At 35.9% G+C, this 25,474-nt stretch overlaps 1 protein-coding gene across 1 annotated transcript in view; it reads right to left on the reverse strand.

Moving 5' to 3' along the window:
- THSD7B (thrombospondin type 1 domain containing 7B) overlaps positions 1-25,474 on the reverse strand; it is a 1,126,956-nt gene that overhangs the window by 930,952 nt on the left and 170,530 nt on the right. Inside the window, exon 2 of the mRNA XM_043994926.1 lies at positions 20,501-20,674. Within this exon, the coding sequence (XP_043850861.1) occupies positions 20,501-20,639 (139 nt within the window). The 5' untranslated portion in view covers positions 20,640-20,674. The remainder of the gene's footprint in view (positions 1-20,500; positions 20,675-25,474) is intronic.

Consider the following 25,474-nt stretch of genomic DNA (forward strand, 5'->3'; position numbering starts at 1 on the left):
TCTTAAGGAAGTATTTGGGGAAGACCTTTTTTTTTAAAAAAAAAATTCTATGTATTAAATGCATCTATGCTTTTAACTAGCACCCTCAGAACTGCTGATCAGTAAAGTGCCATATCCTTTCACTGCAGGGGAATGAATGCAAACATCCCTTTTCTCGACAAATCACAGACATATTTGCAAAAGCAGGATTAGGGGCACACACACATATCTATGGGGTATTCCTTAGACTGAATGTTTTATATATTAACTAGATAAATAACATTGGTTTGGAAGCCTTTTTCAGCATCAGTTGGGTACCAAGTAAGGACCATGGTTCTCTGCTGCAAGGATGTCAGATCCTCATTCATGGTGTTCCGATTGGATTCTCTTTGAACATATGCCCTTTCAAGTGAAATTAATCAATCTCTTTATCACTCTCGCAGCATCTGGAGCCATAATCATTACCCAACTGCTGAGAAAGAAATGAAACCACTAATCGCACAGGGAGTAGAGCTTAGTGTTCAGAGCAGGAAAGTTTTTATTAAGTTCTAATTTGAAAAGTGATTTTTCATGACTAGCCACACAAGACATGTCATGCAAAGGAGACCGTACTTCAACAACCACTGGCTGCTTATTCACTAGCAAAGCATCAACATATTAAGAGCTGTAGTAATTGGGCTTGCTTTATACTTTTACTGTTCTCTTTCTCTCATACACACAAACGCACACAGAACTCAGTGTGTACTTAACTATATTTCAAGGAAGGAAAAATAGCAGAACATACGTGAGAAAACATAGTCTGTCCAACATCCTGGAAAGATATGAAGATGGATGTTGTGTCCATAAAGAGTCAAAGTTTTTTCACACACACACAAAAATTAAGGTTCACATATACTCATATAGGCCAAAAACTCAGTGGCATTTTAAAGGTTCTGTGGTATACTATGGAGCAATGGATTTCAATCAGAGGTCTTTTTTTCTGGTCCAAGTGCTGATACACATCATTGTTGTGAATTTGGGTGACTCCTTTGATCCCTTTGGTACTTGTTTTCCTCATTTGCAAAAGGAAGAGGATAGACTCCATGGATTGTAAATTCTGTTGTAGCTCTAAATCTGTGTTTCTATAATCCGATGAGCCACATGTTTAAGTAGGGATAGTAGGATGGAGAAGGGAAGGGGAGCTTATAGGAAAGGCTTTAGAGAGGAGGCAGTGTCTTAATTGATCATTAAATGAACATAAAGATTATGAAAGATGGAGATGTGGAGGAAGTATAAAAAGGGCATGAAGTAGAGTCAATGTGAAAGAATGTTATTCAGCAAACATCCATTAAGCATTTACTAGCTGCTAGAAAAAAAAGAAAAAGAAAAGAAAAGAAAGACAGGCCTTATCCTCAAGGCTTACAATCTAATGGGCGGGGGTGGGGTAGATTCCATACAAAAAGAAGCTAAAAAGCAGAGGGAAGGAGGGGGGAGTTGCTAGGGAAATGTTCTGCCATGAGGACATATTGGAAAAGCTAAAGTCCCAAAGTAGTACAGCAAGATAAGAAATGAGATGCACTGAGCTGTACTTCCTCTTTACATGGATGTTTTTGTGTTCCTGGTTCCACCCTCCAATAGAAGAGATAGAAGCTAGTAATGAGGTGGAGTCCCAAGGCTGATGGATCTTGCAGGATGATGAAGTTTTCCCAATAATCAGCTTCCTGTGGCAAAGTAAAAAAGTCGAGAAGCTCCAAAATAGCACATCCAAGTGAGAAATGAGAAGATACTCAGAGCAGAGCTCCCATCTTAAATGGTGCTCCAGGATCCACCCTCTAAACAGTGTCAAGTTTTGTGTAAAGTACCCCATCTATTTTTCACCAAACAAAACAGGTATGTTCCTGAAGATTAACTTGCAAAATAAATGCATTCAGATCACAGAATTTTAGAGTAAGAAGGGAGCTCTGGGTCAATTTATATCTCTTCATTTAACAAATGAGTCGCAAAGTGTTAAAGTGATTTGTCCTAGTTCATCAAAAAAAAAGTAACAGCTGGAATTTAAACAATAATAATAATATTCTACTAAAATGAAGTCCAGGGTCATTTCCAGGATGTCAAAAAGAATTTCTATGCCAGAAGTGCATTCCCATAGGAGGGTGACCACATAAGAGGAGGTAAACTTCCAGGTGCTACCTTTAACTGCAATCTCTAGAGAAAGAATCAATGTCTTTCCTCCCTGCCCCAGGTCAGTCCTCCCTTTTAAAATCTCAAACTTATAAGCTAAAAATGTGTCCCTTCTTCTGTCTCTTAATTACTCATATGTTTAACTAAAGTAGGTTTTTAAAGGGCATTTGCTTCATTGATGAGTCTGAAAAAAAAAGACTAATTTCTTCCATCCTATATGAAAGCCATAGAGTACTTCTATACGTGGGAGTAGCAACATTATTCAGAGTATGTTTCCTAATTTATTATTAACCAAGTGAGCATATATACATACATACATACATCTCTCTCTATATATATGTATATACTGGCTACATTTATAATAGGTTTCTCCAGACAGTTTATAGTATCATGAAATATCATAGTTGAAAGAGAGCTCAGAAGTAATTTAGTCCCTACCATAGCTGAATGAGGATCCCTTCTACAACATATGGGGGAAGTAATCCTCTACCAATCACTTAGAGATCTTCAGTGTAGGGAAAATTACTGATTCCAAAGGCAGTCACAATTTTGAATAACTCTAATTGTTAGAGGTTTCTCTTTACATCATCTATTTGACTCTACAGTTCCCATGTATCACTTCCAGTTCTATCTTCTGAGGCCAAGCATAAAATCAAGCTTTCTTTCATATGTTGTTCAGTCGTTCACTTGTGACCAACTCTTTGTGACCCCATATGCCACAGCATGCCAGGCCTTTCTGTTCTCCACTATTTCTCAAAGTCTGTCCAAGTTCAGGTTCCATGACACTATCTTTACAACCTCATCTTCTGCTGGCCCTCTGTCCTTTTGTCATCCCAACATCAGGGTCTTTTCCAGTGAGTCCTTTTTTCTCATTGTGTGGCCAAAGTATTTAAGCTTTAGCTTCAGGATTTGACTTTTCAGTGAATAGCCTGAATTAATTTCTTTAAACAGTGACTGATTTGACCTCCTTTCTGTCCAAGGTACTCTCGAAAGTCTTCTCCAACAGCACAATTTAACTGTCAGTTCTGCAGAGCTCAGCTTTCCTTAAGGCCCAATTCTCACAGCCATACATTGCTACTAGAAAAAAAACACAGTTTTGAATATACAGACCTTTGTCGCCAAGGTGATGTCTCTGCTTTTTAGTATGCTGTCCAGATTTGCCATAACTTTCCTCCCAAAAAGCAAGCATCTTTTAATTTCATGGCTGCAGTAGCTGCCTATAATGATCTTTGAGCCCAAGAATACAAAATTTAACAGTGATTCTATTTCTTCTCCCTCTGTTCTCCAGGAATTGATGGGAACAGTTGTCAAAGATCTTAGTTTTTGTTTGTTTTTATATTAAGCTTCAAGCTAACTTTTACACTATCTTCATTTGCCCTAATCAAGAGGCTTGATGGTCATTTAAATACTTCAAGAGAATTATCATATCTCACCATATTGTTAGAATCAAATGAGATAATATTAAAAAAAAACACTGGGACACAGCTAGGTGGTGCAGTGGATAAAGCACTGGCTCTGGATTCAGGAGGACCTGAGTTCAAATCTGGCATCAGACATTTGACACTTACTAGCTGGGTGACCCTGGGCAAGTCACTTAACCCTCCTTGCCCTGCAAAAAAAAAAAATAGAAAGAAAAAACACTTTGCACAGTGCCTGGCACATATTAGGTGCTTAATAAATGTTTATTAACTGATAAATTGACTGACCATCATGTCTCCCTCCCTACCTCTCACAATAAATAGGGAAGGGAATAAGCATTTATAGAGTGCCTAATACAAAAGCTAGGCTCTGTGTTAAGAGGATAAGTGACCTCCCCTGGGTCTCACAGCAAGTAATTGTCTAAAGCAGTACTTGAACTTGGGTCATCCAGACTATATATCCAGTACTCTATCCACTATGCCAGCAGCTGCAGCTGAACACTTCCAGGTTCTTCAACCAGTCCTCAAAGAAAATGACCTCAATAACCACCACCATTCTTGTTGCCTCCCTCTAGATGCTCCCCAATTTAACAATGTCCTTCATAAGCAAAAACTGACCAAATGCTTCTGATATGATCTGACCATGTCGAATTATAGTAGATCTCTAACCTTGCTTGTCATGGAAACTATGCCTCTCTTACATTAACTTTCTTGGTTATCATAACATGCTCTTGATCTGTATTGAGCTTGTGGCAACCTAAAACATTCAGATCATTTTCTGAGGTACTGTTGTTTAGCTAGAGATAGTCTCCTCTGGCTTAAAAGACTCAATAATTCCATTCAACAAGAATTTAGTAAGGTTATATGATTCTTAGTGGGCATCATTGGCTTTAAATCAAGGAAGAGCTTCAATAGTGGGATAAATAACAATGAAGATAGCAGACATCTATCTATCATTTTTTTTTGTGAGGCAATTGGGGTTAAGTGACTTGCCCAAGGTCACACAGCTAGTAACTGTCAAGGGTCTGAAGCCAGATTTGAATTCAGGTCCTCCTGAATTCAAGACTGGTGCTCTATCCTGATGCACCACCTAGCTGCCCCTATCTATCCTTTTTAAGATCTGAAAACTGCTTGACATGCGTATATTATATCATTTGAGCCTTGCAACAATTTTGTGAAAGTTACTATAATAGGATACTTATTTTAACATTATTTCAATACTTGGCACCATTTATTAAAAAGGAAAGCCACAGTATAATGGAAAGAGCACTGAACTCATAGTCGAAATATCTGTGTCCTGGCTCATCAACTTGCTTGCTCTTTGTGTCCCCATTCAAGCTACTTTAATTCTCTGTACCTCACTTCTCCCATCTGTAAAACAGAGATAAAAATCCTTGTACTGCTTATTTCAAAGGATTATTATGAGAAAAGTGTTTTGTAAACCTTAAGCACTATAGAAATATGGGCTACTATATTCATTAGAGAGTTGCTCTGAAGAAAGTACATTCCAAAATGTAAAGTAGTAGACAAATTTGAGTTATTATTACTATTTCATTGCTTATGCTTGTAGGTCTGCCCAAGAAACTACTCCAACCTGAAACCAGGTGAAGAATATATAAAGAGCTTATTTAGGTCCAAAAGCAAACACTATGGAAAACTCCATTTTCATAAGTAATAGCAGGTACTTAGCACTCAAAAAGAAAATCTCTGAGACTCCCTCATAAGGAACATCTAAGAAAATGTACATATTGGACCCTCTCTTGCATTATTATCTTTTCTCGTTTCAATTTTGAGCAATGTGTCAGGTCATCTTCAGTTGCCAGAATGGACTCGTCCATACAGCTTAGAAACTATTGTCAAATAAACAATTACATTTTAAAAATGTTGAGACTTTTATTATCCCTTGTAGAATGAACTTATTTTGTCCAATTCTATAGTTCTATTGTTCTTATAACTAGGAAAACTGTGGCTGATTTTCCTTAGTAGAAATTGCAGAAAGCAATAGATTTCTGAGGGACAGTATCGGACTTAGATTATGACCAGCCTTAGGAAGAGCCATCAGACATGCCAATAGAAAGCTGACCACTACCATAGTTAAAATAAATATACATGTCCAAGTGCCTTCAGAAGAGAGGTAGAAAATAAGTATTTATTGAATAACTACTATGTGCCAAGCGCTGTGCACATTACACATATCTTATTTCATTCTCACAATGACTCTGGAAGGTAGGTGTGGTTATTATCTCCAGTTTACAATTGAGGAAACTGAGGCAAACAGAGGTTGTGACTTGTCCAGGGTGACACAATTAGTAACTATCTGAGGCTGAATTTTGAACTCAGGTCTTGACTCCAGGACCAGTGCTTTATCCACTGTGTACCTATATAGTTATAAATATTGTTATAGATAAGTTTATATATGCATATAGATATATGAGTATATATGTGCACTTATGTAAATATAGATGCATGTATATATACACATCTATAATGTATGTATTGTGTTTATCATGCATATACATATATACACACAGTGAACAAAAATTTGTTATGATGCCTCTTATCCGTTGAAGAAGACCAGACTTTTTGTTTTTTACAGATAGCGTGTATTGGAATCTAAGGTAATTTGTGTTCCAAATGCTGAAGAGAGGGGGAAAGAGTGACCCTCTCAAAATAAAGAATTGCCCACCATGTAGAAACAAAAACTGAGACACCTTATTATTTTCCATTGTAATTATTTGTAAATGTGAAGGGTTTTGTGTTTTTTTTACAAATGCAGTAATTAAGCCCCAAATACAGTTTTCTGAAACAGATTAAAAATATAACTATCCCTTTTCAATGCTGTGCTCATACATAGCAACAGAAATCTCTCCAACAGCTGCATTCAATTAAAAAATTATTAACCCTAAGGAAAAACTACCAACAAATTCCCATCTCTCTTTTTTTTTTATCATTCATTTTCTACTTTGTGTAAGTGGAATGTGTACTGTGAATGAAATCCAACATTAGGTGAAATAAGTACTATTTCAATATTAGGCTATTTTTAAAGGCAAAAACGTCATAAATTTAAAGGGGAAAATACTTTCACAAATTTCTTGTAAGACCCACAATTCTGTTCCCATAGTAACCCTAAAGAGAGAAGGAAAGGAGAAGGTGGTTAATGTATAAAATCATTTTTGGCGAAAAAACGAAGCTTGGTCAGGATATGCTGTCATCAGAAAGATAAAACAACCATAAAAGTGAAATTTAAAAATTATTTTATAATGTATATCCCTGGTTTAGTCTGAAATATCTATTGCGCAGACAATGTTTTCTCAATTGTGTGATAAAATAATGGGCTTTGGCAGATGCCCAGGCGTCCCACCTGAGGATTGATTTAGAATTGTTTGAATTAGGTAAGACTGAGAAACTAAGTCCTACTTAAGGGTTGATTGGATGGAGACCACACTTGGCTGGCCCTGAGTGACAGTTGTTCTCAGAGGTGGTGTACTACTGACATCAGCAAGAAACCACTCTCAACCAATCGGCTTGAAGGACCTCCCCTTTTGGGGAGGGAGATTGGAACTAGGAAGTGGAGGCTCGCTGGCTGAAGCAGCCTCTCTTTTTATGGAGGAACTGGTGTGGCAGCAGATGGGAGAAAAAGGAGGGTCCCCCTGGTTGTCCAGGACTTTTGATGTGGTGAGGAATTTCATGTGGGCTGCTAGGAAAGGAAGGTTTTTTTCTCTCTGGCTATAACAAATAGATCCAAGGTAGGATGTCTATGCCATAAGGAAACTGTTCTCAATCTCTCTCTCTCTTCACTAACTCATAATATATATTTTAATAAATCCTTAAAAGCCTAAACTCTTGCTGAATTTATCAGTGATTTTATGCAGCTCCCCCCTCCAAAACTGGGGGGCTGGGCAGATTAGAACCCACATTTAAATTTTACAAAACACAATGGTTACAATTTGTTTAAATGTTTATTTTTTTTCATATCATTAAAATAACCACATGCAAAGTCAACAAACATATAGGGTGTGACTTTCAATTTGTAATTGTTTACAATCAAATCACATCAATATTCTATTAGGTTGGGATGTTTGAAAAGTTAAAGTGTCCAAAATTTAAGGCTGTTTTAAGACTTTATTATAATTGTTTTCAAATATTTAATCCATTATCTAATCATATTTTGTTGGATTAAATTTATTTTTTTCAATTCTCCTTGTTCTTGAATTCCTTTTAAAAGAAATTCTTCCTTGGAAGACAAAACCATGTGTGGTGGTGTAAAGAACTATCCCTGGTTGCTCCAAGAAAATTTCACCACCAATGTGCCATTTCTCAAGCAGATGTATAATTTATATGAAAAAAAAAATCTGAGTTGGGATTATGTTCCTCATATTCATTTATTTAATCTTACCCATGACAGGGGAGGTTCTCTTCAAATTCCTAGACAAGTATGGTTCTTTAACTTTTCAGAAATAACAACCTCTTTGTAATGTCCCCATTTTTTTCACTCACCTCCCTGACCCCAGCCCCCACCATAATTGTAGCCATTGTTTGGAAAAATACATAAAGACCAAAAATAAAACCTACAATGAATTAAGCAATGTGAAAAATTCAAACACATACCTGTGAAGAATGTTATTTGTTTAGTCTACAGAACATAAATTTCCTTATTTATTGATATGGATGTGTAACCTGTCCAACCCTATTCCAGGATCTTTGGCCCACAGGTTGGGAACCACTAATTTGGTGCCAACTTGTAATATAGATATTTATGTACTTTTTTTTTTTATCAAAGAGTCATGTTGATAAGAATTTTAAAGTGTCTCCTATTTGCTAATTTAGGGGTACAAAGAAAGGGAAAAAATATATCCTGCTATGAAAGAGCTCACAGGATAAGTGCAAAAATTATGTACAAAAAAGAAACGTATCCAGTAATGTAACAATTGGAGTGATGCCGCCTGCTGGAGAGTTACTGTAGGAAAGCTCTGCCATGAGGAGAAGGCATCTGAGGGTAAGCCATGTGGTCATTTCCTTGGTGTCAGGAAGTGATGTTTGCTTGTGGGTACTATCTATCAAAGCTACCAGCCAATTAACTTGAGGAGCCTCCCATTTATGGGAAGAGAACATGAAGTAGGAAGTGGATGCTGGCGGAGGACTTCTTCCTCTTTGGGTTTGAGACATTTGCTTGGTGGCAGGACTTCACATGGGAGGTTAGGAGGGCTAGGATTTCCATGCTATAAAAAATCTGTTCTCAATCTTTCTCTCTCTTTGCTATCTTATATCTTTTAATAAACCCTTAGAAGCCTAAACTCTCGGTGAATTTATCAGTGATTTTAGCCAGTTTTCCCCCAAAACTGGGGGGGGGGAACAGATTAGAACCCACATTTAGATTTTTAAACAACACAGTTAATTTTAGATAAACACAAAGGGAAGACACTAATATTCAAGGGGACCGGAGGACTCAATTCTACTAGATTATAAAAGTCAGACATGTGTTTTTTCTAGGTGATCCCAGCAGTATTAGCACAGATCCTTGTATACAGTAGTTAATAATAGTTTCTCACATTGAATGTATTGAATTTATCATCCCCTGTGATTTCTAGTAGAATTCTCTGTACTATGCCCCTCCATAAATCCTTACTGGATGAAAGATAAAAATATAATAATAGGTTATTAACAGGGAAAGCAGAGTAAATGAAATAACTTTGGGATTTTTATCAAAAACATTTTTTAAAAAACTTGAGCTTATACACGTATTGGTTCTGCAGGTTCTAAAAATAATATTCTAAAAATAATACAAAATTATCTTACATGTACATATGTTCATATATATTTATAAATTTCCAACCCCTTCATATACAAATATGTACATGTACACACATGCATACATATATACTATATATACTATATATGTGTGTATGGCTTTTGTTGTTTAGTTATTCAGCCATGTTGTTTACTTATTCATGACCCCATGGACCATAGCATGCCAATACTGTCAATGGGGTTTTCTTGGAAAAGATAGTGGAATGGTTCACTATTTCCTTTTCCAGTGGATTAAGGCAAACAGAGGTTAAGTGACTTGCCCAGGATCACACAGCCAGTAAGTTTCTGAGCATGGATTTGAACTCAGGTCTTCCTAACTCCAGGCCCAGTGCTTTATCCACTGAGACAGCTAGCTGCCATATATACAATATGTGTGTATGTATATATGTGTATATGGATGTATGTATACACATCCATATATGTGTAACTATACATCTATACCTGTATTATATACACATGTGTATACACAGACATGCATATAGAAACATAAATGTATATATAGCTATTTACGTATACATATACACACATAAAATCTTAACAACAACCCTGGTAGAACATCAGGACAGGTATTCTCATACTTGTTTTGGTGGTAGTCAATTCCGCTTAAAGTGACTACATTAAGCACATAAGAACTCTCTCTTGAAACAATCAATGAATCAATCAAAGACATTAAACTAGGTCTAGGAAGTCCTTAATCAGTCTGGAGAGACTGAAGGCCATTAGATAATATGAAATACCCCTACATAGGCAATGCATTGGGATTGGTGGAAGAGACACAGTCGTGTCCTTGCATAAAACAGCAATCCAGTTTGAAGCTCAAGGAGTCAAACTGCTGCCAACATCAAGGAAAGAAAAGTTCCAGGCAGCCCTCTAAAAGGAAATTATATTGTGGGGGAATGAGCAGAAGCATCTCTGTGCATAACCTTGTGAACTTTTAAGAATCTAAAGATTTTCAGGAATCCATAATCATCTCTAGGACAGCAACGGCTGATGAGGACACAGGAGCCAAAGGCAACAGGAGCCTAAGGCAATCTAGACAAACTGAGGAAAGTCAGCTACAGAACATTACAAAGAGCCAGCAAAACACTGTATCACACCTAAAGGAAACATGGGAATGTTACAAAAGGAGAAAAGGACTTCCATTCAACCAGTCGCTGTTAATGACTTTGTCGCCACACATGCTCTGTAAGGCATACAGTTTTCTGAAACAGATTAAAAATATAACTATCCCTTTTCAACTCTGTGCTCATACATAGCAATAGAAATCTCTCCAACAGCTGCATTCAATTAAAAAATTATTCACCCTAAGGAAAAACTACCAAAAAATTCCCATCTCTCTTTTTTTTTTATCATTCATTTTCTCTGTAAGGCAGAGCTCATTAGTCTCTATGTACTTGTGGAAGAGTATGCCCCAAACTCTTTTTTTTTTAATTTATTAATTTATTTATTTATTTATTTATTTAGTGAGGCAATTGGGGTTAAATGACTTGCCCAGGGTCACACAGCTAGTAAATGTTAAGTGTCTGAGGCCGGATTTGAACTCAGGTACTCCTGACTCCAGAGCCGGTGCTCTATCCACTGTGCCATCTAGCTGCCCCTTGCCCCAAACTCTTAAAGAGAGGGAAGGGAGAGGAATATTTGTACCAATTGTTCTTATTAATATATATATAGTCTTATTATTATATTATATATTATTATATATTATGTATTAGTAAATACATGTTTCAAAACCATCATCGCCACCACCAATAATAGTTGGCTGTATAGTTGAGGGTAGCTGAGTGGTGCAGTGGATAGAGGACATGGGCTTGGAGTCAGTAAGACTCATCTTCCTGAGTTCCAACCTGGCCTCAGATACTTACTAGCTGTGTGACCCTGAGCAAGTCACTTCACCCTGTTTTGCCTCAGTTTCCTCATCTGCAAAATGATCTAGAAAAGGAAATGGCAAACCACTCTAGTATCTTTGCCAAGAAAACCCCTAATGGGGTCATCATAAGCAGTCAGATATGACTGAACAACAGCAATTTATACAGGGATTTAAGATTTACAAAACAGGGACAGCTAGGTGGTGCAATAGATAGAGCACTTTCCCTTTAGCATGGAGGACCTCAATTCAAATTCTAATTCAAACACTTAATACTTACTAGTTGTGTGACCCTGGGCAAGTCACTTAATCCCAATTGCCTCACAAAACAACAACAACAACAACAACAACAAAGATTTGCAAAACACTTGATAAATATTGACTTATCTGAACCTAACAACAACCCTGGAAGTTAGCTACTATTATTATCTTCATTTTAAAGGTGAGGAAATGGAGGTAGACAGAAGTTAAGTGCCTTGCCCAGGGTCACATAATTGTCTGAAGTTGGATTTATACTTTGGTGTTCCTTACTCCAACATGGAAATTATCTGCTATGCACCACCTCAAACTAATTAAGCCTGGCTGTTGGTAATAGCTGATAATCAATGAGAGAAGCATATTTGGGTAGATGGGTAGGGATTCATGAGCTAAACTTCCCAAAGTTTGGGATTATGCCTAGTATACTGTGGGGCCTTTAGGGTCCCACCGTTCCATTACAGTGGACATTTGGGATAGTCTCCATAGTCTGTGTTACATGCATAGTGATGTTGCAAGACTCACAGTAGATAGTGGATGCCAAGAACTCTGCAAATCTTAAAGCACTATATAAAATACCAGTTAGAAGCAGCATCCTATAATGACTAGGCCTCTGGTCTGATGAAGACTTCATTCCTGGAGACCTCTACATCACTCATATTGGACCCCAGCAATGTTTATTGAGCAATACAAGAGTGTGCTAGTAAATGCCTAAGCACTAGGCTCTCAAGGGGGGGAAAATTTATATATGTATAGACATATATAGATATATGTCTATACATATATAGATATATATGTATATACCCATGTGTATGCATGTATATATACATATATGTATACACCCCTACATGTGTATACACACATGTATATATGTATGTGTGTTTATATGTTTATACACATATTTTATATAGCATACATATGCATGTATGTGTATACATATATATGTGTAAACACTTTTATCATTAAGACATTAAGTCTAGTAAATGAACTAAACAATACATCAAGCCTTGTTTTGTAGCATTTGCCTATTCCTGAAGGGCAAATGCTTACATAGAAATTTTAACAATAAGTTTAGTTAGAGTTCACACCAGCAAACACCTGTCTTTGATTAGCCAAATACAGCTCAGATAGATTACAGGACTTTCTTGAGGTCACATGGGCAGTAAGTGACAGAACCAAAACTAGAATCAGATCTTCTGCCAGTCTGGTATTTTCGATAATACAATGTTGTATAAAAGCTTTAGAAGAACTTGATCTCTTTACACTTTTCATGTTGCTTTGATGTTTCTTGTGCTAGTGTGTATGTGTTTGATTGCTTTTCATCCCCCAAGATATACAGATATCAGCTATTTATTAAAGCTATTTATTTTTAATTAAATGCCTAGGTGAATCATTTTATGAATTTATATTGCACATAACAATTAGCTGCCTCCTGAATTCCTCCTCCCTCCTAATTTATTAAATGTTAGATTACTTGCACATTTCAAGAAAAGGTCTTCAGTGTGAAGGGGAGGGTAAGAGGTAAGTATGGATGATTCAAGCTTTAATAAAATATTAACCAGGTGAGGGTGGAGGAGGAGCTTCTTAAGATGGACCATTTAAATATCACTTCCCCTCAAAAAATATTAATTTTAACTTACTTTACCCTCAGAACTTAAATCTTTCTTTTCACCTGAGTCATTATTTATTGACTGAGGAGGATTTAATAAATTTACAAGTTACAGTGTAAGCAGCTTTTCAAAGGTCTGTCCTACGGAGAGAAATCTTCACCACTTAGGTAGCTTCCAGTATAATTATTTGGGAACATATATAAATATGGGCAAACCCTTTTCCACCCCACTTGGTTTTTTTCCTCCTTCTGTTTTAGAAAAATGTGTAACAACCTGAAAATGTAAGGTCAAATTTAAAATATTAAAGTCTGCTTTTTCAATCTCATCCCTAAAATGAAATCTGAACTAAATGTGTTAATGTATTATCAGAATATGTTTCTATGAGGTAATGTGTTACTAAAACATGCTTAATATTTGCATTATTTAATAAACAGCTTTATGTGACCTCGAAACTAATTTTACTCCCTAATCTAATGTAGTTTATTTTTCCTAAAGATATATTAAATGATTTTCATCTTTGGACATAAAGCTATTCCTCTTATGGGTCTTTAGATAATGACCTACACAAAACTTGAATTCCAGACTTTCATCCAGTCCACAAACATCTATTAAATGACTATTACTTGTCTATCATGGTTTTGTAGGAAATATGGTAGAATTTGAAAAAGTTAACATGGAGCAAGTATCAGGTAGTATAGCTGTCAACAGGTATATTCAGTGTTAATGAATTGCTTTCCAGTTCTGTATCATTCCGGTCTGTGAACTTAATTTGTAGTGTCTCCTCAACTCTGCCCATCTCCAATCTTCAGTGTTCTTGGATTTGTGACTGCTTTGTCTTAGTATGTCTCAACTCTGATTTCTAAAGCTTCCATTGTCTGAAAATTTAGTACTGGTATTCTAAGCCAAGGACAGCTCATGAATTAAAGAATTAGAAATGGAGGGGATGTCCAACAACTAGGAAATGGCTAAACAAGTTGTGGCATATGATTGTGATAGAATACTATTGTGCTATAAAAAAGAAATGAGAAGTATGTTTCAGAAAAGCCTGGGAAGACTTATTTGAACTGATGCAAATGGAAGTGAGCAGAATGAGAACATTATATATAGAAAGAGAAATATTGTAATGATGATCAACTGAGACTTAGCTCTTCTAATTAATACAATGATACAAGACAATTCAGAAGAACTCATGATGAGAAATACCATTCACTTCCAGAAACAGAACTCATGACCTCTGAGTACAAATCAAAGTGTAATGTTTTTCACTTTGTTTTTCTTGCTTCTTTTTGCAACATGGCTAATATAAAAATACGTTTTATATGATTTCATATATAAAATTGATATATTGTTTAATTTTTCAATAAGTGGGGAAGGGGCTAGAGGAGGGAGAGAATTTGGAATGCAAAAAATTTTAAGTGAAAATTATATATAGTACATATATATAAATATCAGAATATATATGAATATATATGAAAGTATGCATGTATACATATGTGTATATGTGTTTTATATGTATATGTGTGTGTATGTGTATGAGAGAGTAAGACCCAGAAGAAAGACCTTGAGTCCCTTGCTTTGCTACTGACTTCCTACGGATACCCAACAAACATTATTTTAGATTATTTCCTTTTGCTATCCTTTGGCCACACTCAAATGTTACAAATTCTTTTTTTTTTTTTTTTTTGGTGAGGCTATTGGGGTTAAGTGACTTGCCCAGGGTCACACAGCTAGTAAGTGTTAAGTGTCTGAGGCCGGATTTGAACTCAGGTCCTCCTGAATCTAGGGCCGGTGCTCTATCCACTGCTCCACCTAGCTGCCCCCAAATTCATTTTTAAAATGACCCTAAAAAAACAAAACAAATAGCTAGGCTGATCTGATATGAACTAAAAACCTCCCAACACATCCCACAGTCTAATAAAAAGGCTTCAGGATCATTATTGCCCTGTCCCTTCCCTTCCCTCCATTAACTTAAAACTGAAAGTACTGACTGTATATTACAGTCTTCCTTACAACTTGGGCTGGATTCTAGCAATCTTATTGACCTGTTTATGCCTCTCCTGTGCAAATGGCAATTTGACTGAGAGCTTTCCCACAACTTTCTTTGTTTTGAGTACTCTCTGAATGCAGAAGTACTCTTCAAAGTCAGTTGGTAAATTCCTAACTTTGCCTCTCCATTCAACTTTAGTAATTCATATTCAATGGTTAAAGTACTAATAGGGGTTTTGTACCTATAGGTTTAGACCAGTATTATTATTATTTTTTTTTTTAGTGAGGCAATTGGGGTTAAGTGACTTGCCCAGGGTCACACAGCTTGTAAGTATTAAGTGTCTGAGGCCAGATTTGAACTCAGGTACTCCTGACTCCAGGGCCGGTGCTCTATCCACTGCGCCATCTAGCTGCCCCCAGACCTGTATTATTTTAAGAAATATTCAGATATGAACTAATGTTCCTTCCTCACCAAGACCTATCAGTAGGCTGAATACTTCCACTGAAAACAATGAACATAGTTTGTGCTTGACTTGAGTTGTGGGCTCAGATTATTCTGCTCCTCCAAAGTTTAAGGTAGAGAGACTGTGTAGTGCGATAGAATGCTTGCCAGATTTGGAGCCAGAAGACCTAGGTTTACACCTAGATTCATATGACCCAAGAAAAGTCACCCCACTTTTTTGCTCTAAAGGGATAGGGACAGGGACTTGACTTGTTATTTTGTTGCTGTAAGGATTTCTTAATGGGAAACTTCCTCTACTAATCCAAGTTAGTGCCTTCTCTGTAATGTATTGTCTTTGAGGGTTGAATAGAGCAATGAAAAGTTAAATGAATTTCCTGAGGTCCTATAGCCAATATAGATGCAAGACTTGCACCCAAGTCTTTCTAGTTTTGAATTCAAGTATAGGTCCGGTATAGCATGTGATCTCTCTGTAAAATGGGCATAATAATGTTCTCATTACCCTGTGCTACAGGGTTACAGTCAGAAGTTATCTGGCTAAAAACTACCTTTGAGTGAGAGTAAATTTCCCCTCCTATAACACAGGTATAAATGCTAACATTTTCCTAATACTTTAGGTTTTATATTTTTTTCTAATAGTTATGCACGGGAAAGGATTTGAAGATTTTAGTGATTCCTTGAGCCCTATAAGGATATCATCTGCTCATCTACCTGGTGAAGTAGAAAAATGATTAGTTATATTTACTTGAAACAAGAAGCCACATCACTTCTTATCCAGGACTCTTGCTGACCTGGTTCTGCTTCCTCCGCCTGGATGACAGATTGCCTGACAGTACATATAGCTCATAGGAGCTCATCACAATGTTGACAGGCATTCAACAGTCTTGCTAGATCAATGACCTCCATATTATCCTATGGCTAAACACAAATTTTTCCATCAACAGAGATTGCCTTAACTACATGGTCTTTCACTCACTCATTACTCATCTATTCACTGTTTTTATGATATTAAGACATACCTAGGAATGCTTCCAAGTTGGCTGAGGTTTGCTAAGGTCTAACCTTTAGATTGAAGGGGAAAGGAGGAAATGAACAAACATTTTAAGTGATTGACAATACAATCTGAACCCAGAGAATTTCTAAACAAGAGTTTATCAGTTCTTCATAAAAGTCAACTCAACTTTTAGATTAGGTAGTTCTTGGATTTGATAACAAACTCCCAAAGTGCCAATACTAATTTCAGTGGATCACACTAAATGAAATTTCAGGTTTAAATGAAATAAGTGTGATGAGAAATAAAGAAAAATCTTTTTGCAAAGTCCATTATCACTTACTCTAGGAAGTCAAGATAGGCAATGGGAGTGATGAGCAAGAATTGAAATATGGGAATCAGCTTTCTACATTTAAGGCAAAGGTGTTGATAGCACAAATGACTTCATGGGAGAGATGGAAACAGACATCTACAGTCATTAGGACACAAGTATGAGAGGAATATTCAAACCATAAGTGACAATAGGGACTATTCCACATAGGACATTATGAGAACTGAGGGTGTAAGTGAATATATGATTTTCTTTGAAACATTGTTCCTTTTTAAGAAAACTTTCTTTGATGTATCATGATCAGGATGCTTATAAGTATAGAATCAGTATAAGTATACTATACTGGGATGAATCCCTAAGGAATATTCCTCAAACTCATGAATAGGACTTAAACTAGGAGGTTTATGACAACTCCCCAAATTAGCCCAAGCTCATCATGCCATACATACCCCTAAAATAAAGGTTATAAGCAATATCAAATTTCATATCAGTTCTTTATTTTAAAATGTTATTTTTGTTTATAATCTAAATTTCTTCCTGAATCCCTCTTGTTTTCCCCTGTCACAAAGCTATCTCTTATGCCATTATTTCATGTAGGAAAAAAAGTGTTATCAAGAGTCTCTGTTCAGTCTGAAAACTCCCAATGTACGGAGGAGCTATGAAACCAGACTTTGTTCCTATTACCTTATTTTATGAATTTAGATATATTATAAAACTTATTTCTACATAAAGACATTCCTTTAACATCTCCAATTTAAGTTACAGATTTGAAATTAATTTTAATTCTTCAGATAAGTTTGGGTAGGAGCATATGCCAATATTTCAAGGATCTGAAATATCTTAAAATACTGTGTGTATATATATATATAGATAGATAGATAGATAGATATAGATATAGATATAGATATCTATATCTAGATAGATAGATAGATAGATAGATAGATAGATAGATAGATAGATAGATAGATAGATAGATAGATAGATAGATAGATATAGATGCTGAACTTGGGAGTCAGGAAGGCCTGGGTCCAAATTCTAGCTCTGACACTAGTTGTGTGATGGTGATACAGTGAATAGAGCTCCTGGCCTGGAGTAAAGAAGACCTGAGTCTAATCCAGCCTCAAACACTTAGTAGCTGTATAACCCTGAATAAATAATTTAACCTCATATTTCCTCAGTTTTTTTATCTGTAAAATGGGGATAATAATAGCGTCTACCTCCCAGGGTTGTTGTTGTTGTTGTTGGATCAAATAAGATATTTTTATAGTGTCAAACAGTGTATAGCACATAGTAGTGGGACATAAATGTTAGCTATCGATATTGTTGTTGCAATCATTGCTTAAATTATATGAACCTCAACTCTTCATCTAAAATGAGGTTAATGAATGAATATCTGTCGTACCTATCTAATGGAGTTGCTGCAAAGCTCAGACAAGAAAAGGCGTGTGTGAATGTGTTTTTGTGTGTGTGTATAGATAGATAGATAGATAGATAGATAGATAGATAGATAGATAGATAGATAGATAGATAGATAACCTTGTACTACTACATACAGTACTTTACAAACTTTAAAGGACTCTACACATATTCTTTTATATCATCCTCATCCTCATCTGTGCTTTTAGCAGTTTGCCCAAAGACAGTTTGCAAACCCTCTCTAAAGAGAGCACAATGGGATCACAGATTAAGATCTGTGAGGGACCATAGAGATAACCTAATCTAACACTCTTATTTTACAAGTGAGAAAAAAATGTTTTAAGGAGATGAAGCCAACGACTAAGATCAAACAAAGGGGCATGAAGTAATACCAGACTGAAACCCAGGTTCTCTGACTCAAAAACTAGACCTAGGTGGCACAGTGGATAAAGCACCAGCCCTGGATTCAGGAGGACCTGAGTTCAAATCTGAACTCAGACACTTGACATTTACTAGTTGTGTGACCCTGGCAAAGTCACTTAACCTTCATTGCCCTGTAAAAAACAAACAAAACATACCTTTCCCCATTAATTAATTCTGTCCAGAAAAAGGCAATTTACTGCCCAAACTCTCTAGAAGACCAGTGTAGGTTCTATCTGTTGTAGCACTGAAACAGTATCCATTACCAGGTCACCTTCTCTAAAGGCTATTATCGAACCTATAGAGATGAGTTTTGCTTCCCTTATCTAAGCTAGCCCAGAAGTGACAGTTGACCATTGCCTGGCATCAACTTTTGAGAATGATGGGATCTACCTGAACTTTGGCTCCACTGGCAGAGCATTTGAGTTACCCAACTTCCATGGACAATTTTAGTAGAAGAAGAAAACAGCACAGTGGCATGTTTATAATTTTATAATTAATTTTAATTCACATGTTTATAATTTTATATTTAATAAGATGTTCAGTCTTATAATTTTAACAAAACAGCAGCATTCACAGTCAGGCAATACTCTACTTTTAGAACTGTTTGCAAAGCTGTGGAAACTACTGCGAGAATATGCAAATCACTAATTAGATATCACAGTCGACAATTAAATTAATTTATAAGGGCTTAAATGCAATTAAATTTCCTCCAGATTGTATCTTTAATGGTGCTTGGTTAGCAGTTAATATACTTTAAAGCATAATTCAGTCTTTTATTTTTGCAAAGTCATTTAAATGTTACAAATATTATTTTCATGAATATTTCCATGGTGACAAATAAATTTACAGTCTATTTAATTTATGGGCTATGACATAAAGACCAGACCTCAAGAACCACAGACCTACTACATATCATAATATTAGTTTCCATCTTATCTATTATAAATATGTACTCTTGAAAAGGGATTAAATAAATATGTTTGAGATGATTTAAGTGAATGAAAAATCTAGAACAAAACATAAGAAGTTCAAATAACTAAGTAGTTTGGGTTTTTTCAACCCCTACAATCATAAACCATTAAAACATTAATGAATTTTTTACATTAAAAAATAAACTTTATGCCAGAATACAGTTATAGGCTATCTTCCCGTGTATTCGATATAATATCTTTAAAAAAAACCAATCACTCATATATACCATATACAAAATAAAAATAATACAAATGTTAAAATTAATCATTTTTAAATATTAGTGTTATAGTTCACCTCTCAGAGAAATAATTAACAAGAAATGTTGAAAGAATAATTCTCCATTGTGCAAAACCTGGCATTACGGAATGTCTGCTGGAAAGCATTTAATGATAAATATCTAACTAGAGTATCCTCTGAAAGAAAGCTGCACAACTGGTCCAAAGCATTTTTAGCAAGAGGTTGTCAGCTAAATTCAGATGTCATTTTTGCAATAAATGGTTGGTTCTGTACAAAGAAATATGGAAAGCCTTGACACAAAAAAGGAGATATATCTATGGAAATCATAACTTTACTTGACAGCAATATGAAAATCCAGAACTGGTTGTGGATTTTGAATTGGGGTCGGCTGAAGGAAGCAGGGAAGGATACAAAGCTGTTTTGTTTTTGTTTTTGATGGACACAACAATTACACTCAATTAAAGATCAAACCCACACCTTACAAAAGGATGCTCAGAATGGCCTCAGTCTATATTGCCCCTCTGGAGATATTGCATCATTGTCAAATTAAAACCAGCAAAATGCAAAAGGAATAGCATGAGCATTCCTACCTGGTTTCCAGATGAACTGATTATCCTTTTTGCCTTCCAAATGAGTTGTTAGGAGAAGTATGAGACAAAGCAAAAGACAGGGCTTTCTCATGCTCTTCCATACCCAGTGTGTGACAGCCAAATTGACTCTTGGAAACATTCTTCAGATTTTTTGGCCTCTTGTTTTCCCTATTCCTATAGTAAACAAATAAAAACATTTGATGGTCAGAAGAATACATAGTTATAGATAGATATAGATGTATATACAAACTAGAGAAAATCTCTATCTCATCACTTTGCAAGTCAAATACTAGAACTTCAGAAACAACTTTTTCAAATAATTTTCCCCACTGTTGTTTAAGTTAATTGAAAAATATATAGGGATGGAGACTATACTTTCATTTGAAAGTAAAGGGAACTCCCAGTAAGGAACTTCCTCTAGCAAAGCAGGTAGACACCTTGTCAGCAATTTATCATCTTCGATAGTGGCCTTGAGTACTGAGAGAGGTACTGTCTTGCCCAGTATCCCACAAGCAGCATTTGGTCTTATTTCTTAGTGAAATAGAAACCCAAATCTTAGGATCTGAAGCTAGTTCTCTACCCAACATATAACATTGCCTCTGTGTGTGTGTGTTTGTGTGTGTGTGTGTGTGTGTGTGTGTGTGTGTGTGCATACAACTGCCTATCTCTATGTATAATAGACGTTGTAAACTCAATACTTCCAAAACTGAGCTCATTATCTTTCCCCCCAAAAACCCTCCTATTACTGCTGAAGGTACCATTATCATCCCAGTTACCAAGGCTCACTATGTAGTGATATCCTCAATTCCTCACTCTTTCTCAGCGGACCCCCCCCACCACCACCCACACACACCCAGTCATATCCAACCCATTGTCAAGGCTTGTGAATTTTACCTTTTGTAACATCTCTCATATAACGCCTCCTTCTCTCCTCTGATATTGCTATTACCCTCATGCAAGCCCTTACCATTTCATGCCTAGACTACTGTAATTGGCTTCTGGCTTGTCTTCCTGCCTCAGCCTCAAGTTTCTCCCACTCAATTCCACCTTCTACTCAGCTGCCAAATCAGTCTTCCTAAAACACAGGTCTGAATATATCACCACCTGACTCTCATTCAATGAACTCCAGTGTCTCCTATAACCTCCCAGATCAAATGTAACATCCTCTGATGTGCAAAAGCCCATCACAACATGCCCCTCCTCCTACTTTTCTAGTCTTATATTTTACTTTGCACCATGTAATCTACAATCCACTGACACTGGCCTCCTTACAGTTTCTTGCACCATCTCTGGGCATTTTCACTGGCTTTCCCAGGCCTAGTATGCCAAGAATTCTCTTCCTTCCTATCTCTACTTCCTAGCTTCTCTGAGTTCCTTCAAATTAGTTAAAATCCCATCTTCTGTAAGAATATTTCCCAGTCTCCCTTAATGCTAGTGCCTTCTCTTATCTCCAATTTTATATCTACATCTACATCTCTATCTCTATCCATCTATATCTATATCTACATCTACATCTCTATCTTAATCTCTATCTCTATCTTTATTTATGTCTCTATCTCTTTCTCTATCCATATCCATATCCATATATAAACACAGAGACCTACAATTAAATATGTATTAAAGTTTTACTATTAATTTTATTTAAATCTTTAAATTAAATTAAACTTATACATGTATGTATATATACAAAATTGCATATTGTCCCCCCATTAGACTGTGAACCCCTTGAGAGCAGAGACCATTGTTTGCCTTTTTTTCTGTCCTCTAGCATTTTGCATAGTGCCTGCCACATCAGGTGCTTATTAATTGCTTGCTGTTTGTATATGTGTGTGTGTGTGTGTGTGTGTGTGTGTGTGTGTGTATACATACACATTTATATTTTAAGTGATGTTTGGTTCTTCACAGAGCATATGATATTGAATTTCTTGCAATAGTCATTGTTTGCAGAGACTAGTTCAATTTCATGTCTTTGTTCAACAAAGTTTTACCATTTTCATAGGCTATGGGTTTCTTTTGTTCAGGGTATCAAAACACAGATAACTGCTTCGAAGGAGCTTGTTTTAATAAAACATAGAATCTGTGATTTTGCTGATGTGGAAACTCCCTTCACTAGTGTAACTCTTCTATAACTTACTAAAGGGTCTTCAAGAATTTCTATGCTCAAAAAAATTCATTGTCTTCAAGCAACTTGGTGATGAATCTTTCCATCATTTAGTTAGGCTAGGCCTCAGAGACAGTACAATTCATCACTGAACCTGTAGTTAGAGCCTTTTCAGCTTACTAGGACTTGACAAAGGTTGTAGTCCCCTACCATAGACTGAGCATCTTACTGAAGCAGCAGAGGTGAATTTCAGCAATAAGTTTATAATCTTCAAAATTTTAATGGACTTATATTAATAGCTCACATTTACAGAGTGCTATAAAAAGAGCAGAGCACCTTCCTCGCAAAATACCTGTGAATTAGAAGGTCATCAAATAATTCTCTCTATTTGACCCATAAGGAAATGGAGGTGCAGAGAAATTATTTGATTTACGTGGTCACTCATTTAGCAAGTGATTGATTGGGATCAGTTCTCCATAATGTAGAAGGCAATTATCAACAAGTATTGCTTTCATATATCCCACCTGCCTTGCTTAATTGCTCATCAGAATCTCTCAATTCTGTTGACTTTTTTAAAAAATTAAAAATATAGATTTTCAAAAGACAAAATGGATGTGATATAGTCTCTTCTTCCACCCTTGCCTACAATGAGAGGGCTTTTAAACTAAAATGTTCAATCATTGTCTCATCCATATTTGCGGCCACAAAGGTGTGAGTCAGTGCTACAACACATCTGAGAATAGAGAGAGCAGTTCGTCTTTGCATCAATCTGAGAAGGGATATTGGTCGTTACCAACGTTGTGTAAAAATCAGGGAACAGTTGGTGGGAAGAATTTTTTTAGCTCTTCTTAAATCAGTGCCATATTAAGGTTGTTATAATATTTCATTTGAAGTGTCTTCTCAGAACAGTAAATTTTGCAAAAGGGACTACATGTCATCAAGTATGTGCATACTCATATATTTACACAGATATAAAATTCAGTAAATAATTAGTAAGTGCCCACTTTGTAGAAAAAAACATCTGTGATAATTTGTATTTGGAAAGTATTTTTTCTCAGAATAAACCTAGGAAATAGTAGACAGATTAGGAAACTGAGGATGTGAGGAATTAAATTACTGTGATCACACAGAGTGTTTAAAGTATTATTTAAACCAGATCTCTTGGCCATAGGTCCAATATTTTCTTGGGTATTGAACCACATAAGTTTGCCTAGATTATATAGCAAGTATAAGTCCAAAAATTATTCTATATCCAAAGAAAAATGACTTAGGGATGATACTTCTTTCTACTAGGATGTATAATCAAATTATTGATGCTCAATAAAGTAAGACTCCTTCAGTTTTCAGCAATGACCAGCAATGATCAGTTTCAGGGACTGTTTTAAAGTGAAGAGGTCGTACAAAACCTTTATTTAAACAAATTCACATCATTTTGCAAAGCTGTTCATTGTTGGCAAGTAAACCACAGAGATTTCTTGAAGTTGAATTTCCATGTTTGCATGATGTGATTCTTCTGTCTGCCCTACTTGCATTCTTCATCTTACCATATGTCAGTTGAGAGAATTCTACCCTTTGTCCTCTGTATATATTTAGCTCAGGGAATTGTAGAAAGCATAGCTTCTGAGAGGAAAGAAGGGCTGATAATAGGTTATACACAAGGGTGTTGTTGATGATTATTCTCTCCTGCCTCTTAATTGTAAGTAATTCTTATAATTGAGGTGAGTAAAGTGCCTGAGCAGTGGAAAGAAATTTGACTTTAGATAACAAGAACCTGGGTTCAAATCCCAGCTTTGTTGAACTTTTACCAGTGCACCTCTGAATTTGCTCCATATTTACTTCTTATTAATTAATCTAACATGTTGAACACTACCACTACTTACTAATCTTTCACTCTAAGACTGATGCTTTTTTGGTTCCTAGTGGTGTTTCTCAGACTCTCAGAAGCATTTAAGAATGCAAGTTTCAGCTTATTTCTATCAACCTATTAATTAATTCAACAAAATTTTTTTACTAACTTATATAGGCCCTTAAGGTATTCTTTTTGCTATCTGAAGGAATAGAAAGAAAAAGTCTGTGACTTTAAAAAAATTACAGTCAAATCAGGGAAATGATTCAAGTAAATACTTAAAATTAATAATTTCAAAAGAATTAAACAACACAACACAAATGACCACAAGCAAGGTCCAAAAGCCATCTGGTAATTACCAAGTGAGTAGTACAGACACCAATGCTTTGAGTTTAGAGAAATTAATCACTGGCCAGAGAGATCATCAGAGATTTCATGTGTATGTAGTTTGTCTTTACTACTGGATTAGAAGTTGTAGGTAAGAAAATTCTATGATTAAAAAAAATTGAATAAGTTAATGAATAATCAATAAACAGTTACCAAGAAATTACCATATGAGAGGTACTATACAAGGTATTGGGATACAAATACTATAATCAGGCAATTTTTTACCTTAAAAAGTTTACATTCTACTGATGGTAGGGGGTGGAGGTAGTTAAGCATGTCTTCAGATAAATATATGTAGGATATATGTACAATAAATGTATTCAGGGGTAGGGGCTAACAACTGGGGAGATAAAGAAAGCCCTCTTAAAGGTACTCCAAAAATTAGAGATGAGAAAAAAGAATATTCCAATAATGTAGGTCAGCCTTTGTCAAGGTGCAGAAGGAGAGAGGTCATTTATGGGTACAAAATGTAGGCAAGTTCATCCAGAGAATAAGATGAAAGAAGGGAATGATGAGTATTTAGTCTAGAAAGACTGGTTGGAGAAATACTGTAAAAATAAATACTGTGTCTCAGTAGCTCCTACTTTTTTTCTAGCAGGAAGACCTGGGGCAAAAATTCTCCTCTTAGTTGATTTTAAGG

This window comes from Dromiciops gliroides, chromosome 3 (genome assembly GCF_019393635.1).
Source record: "Dromiciops gliroides isolate mDroGli1 chromosome 3, mDroGli1.pri, whole genome shotgun sequence".
Classification (NCBI taxonomy): domain Eukaryota; kingdom Metazoa; phylum Chordata; class Mammalia; order Microbiotheria; family Microbiotheriidae; genus Dromiciops; species Dromiciops gliroides.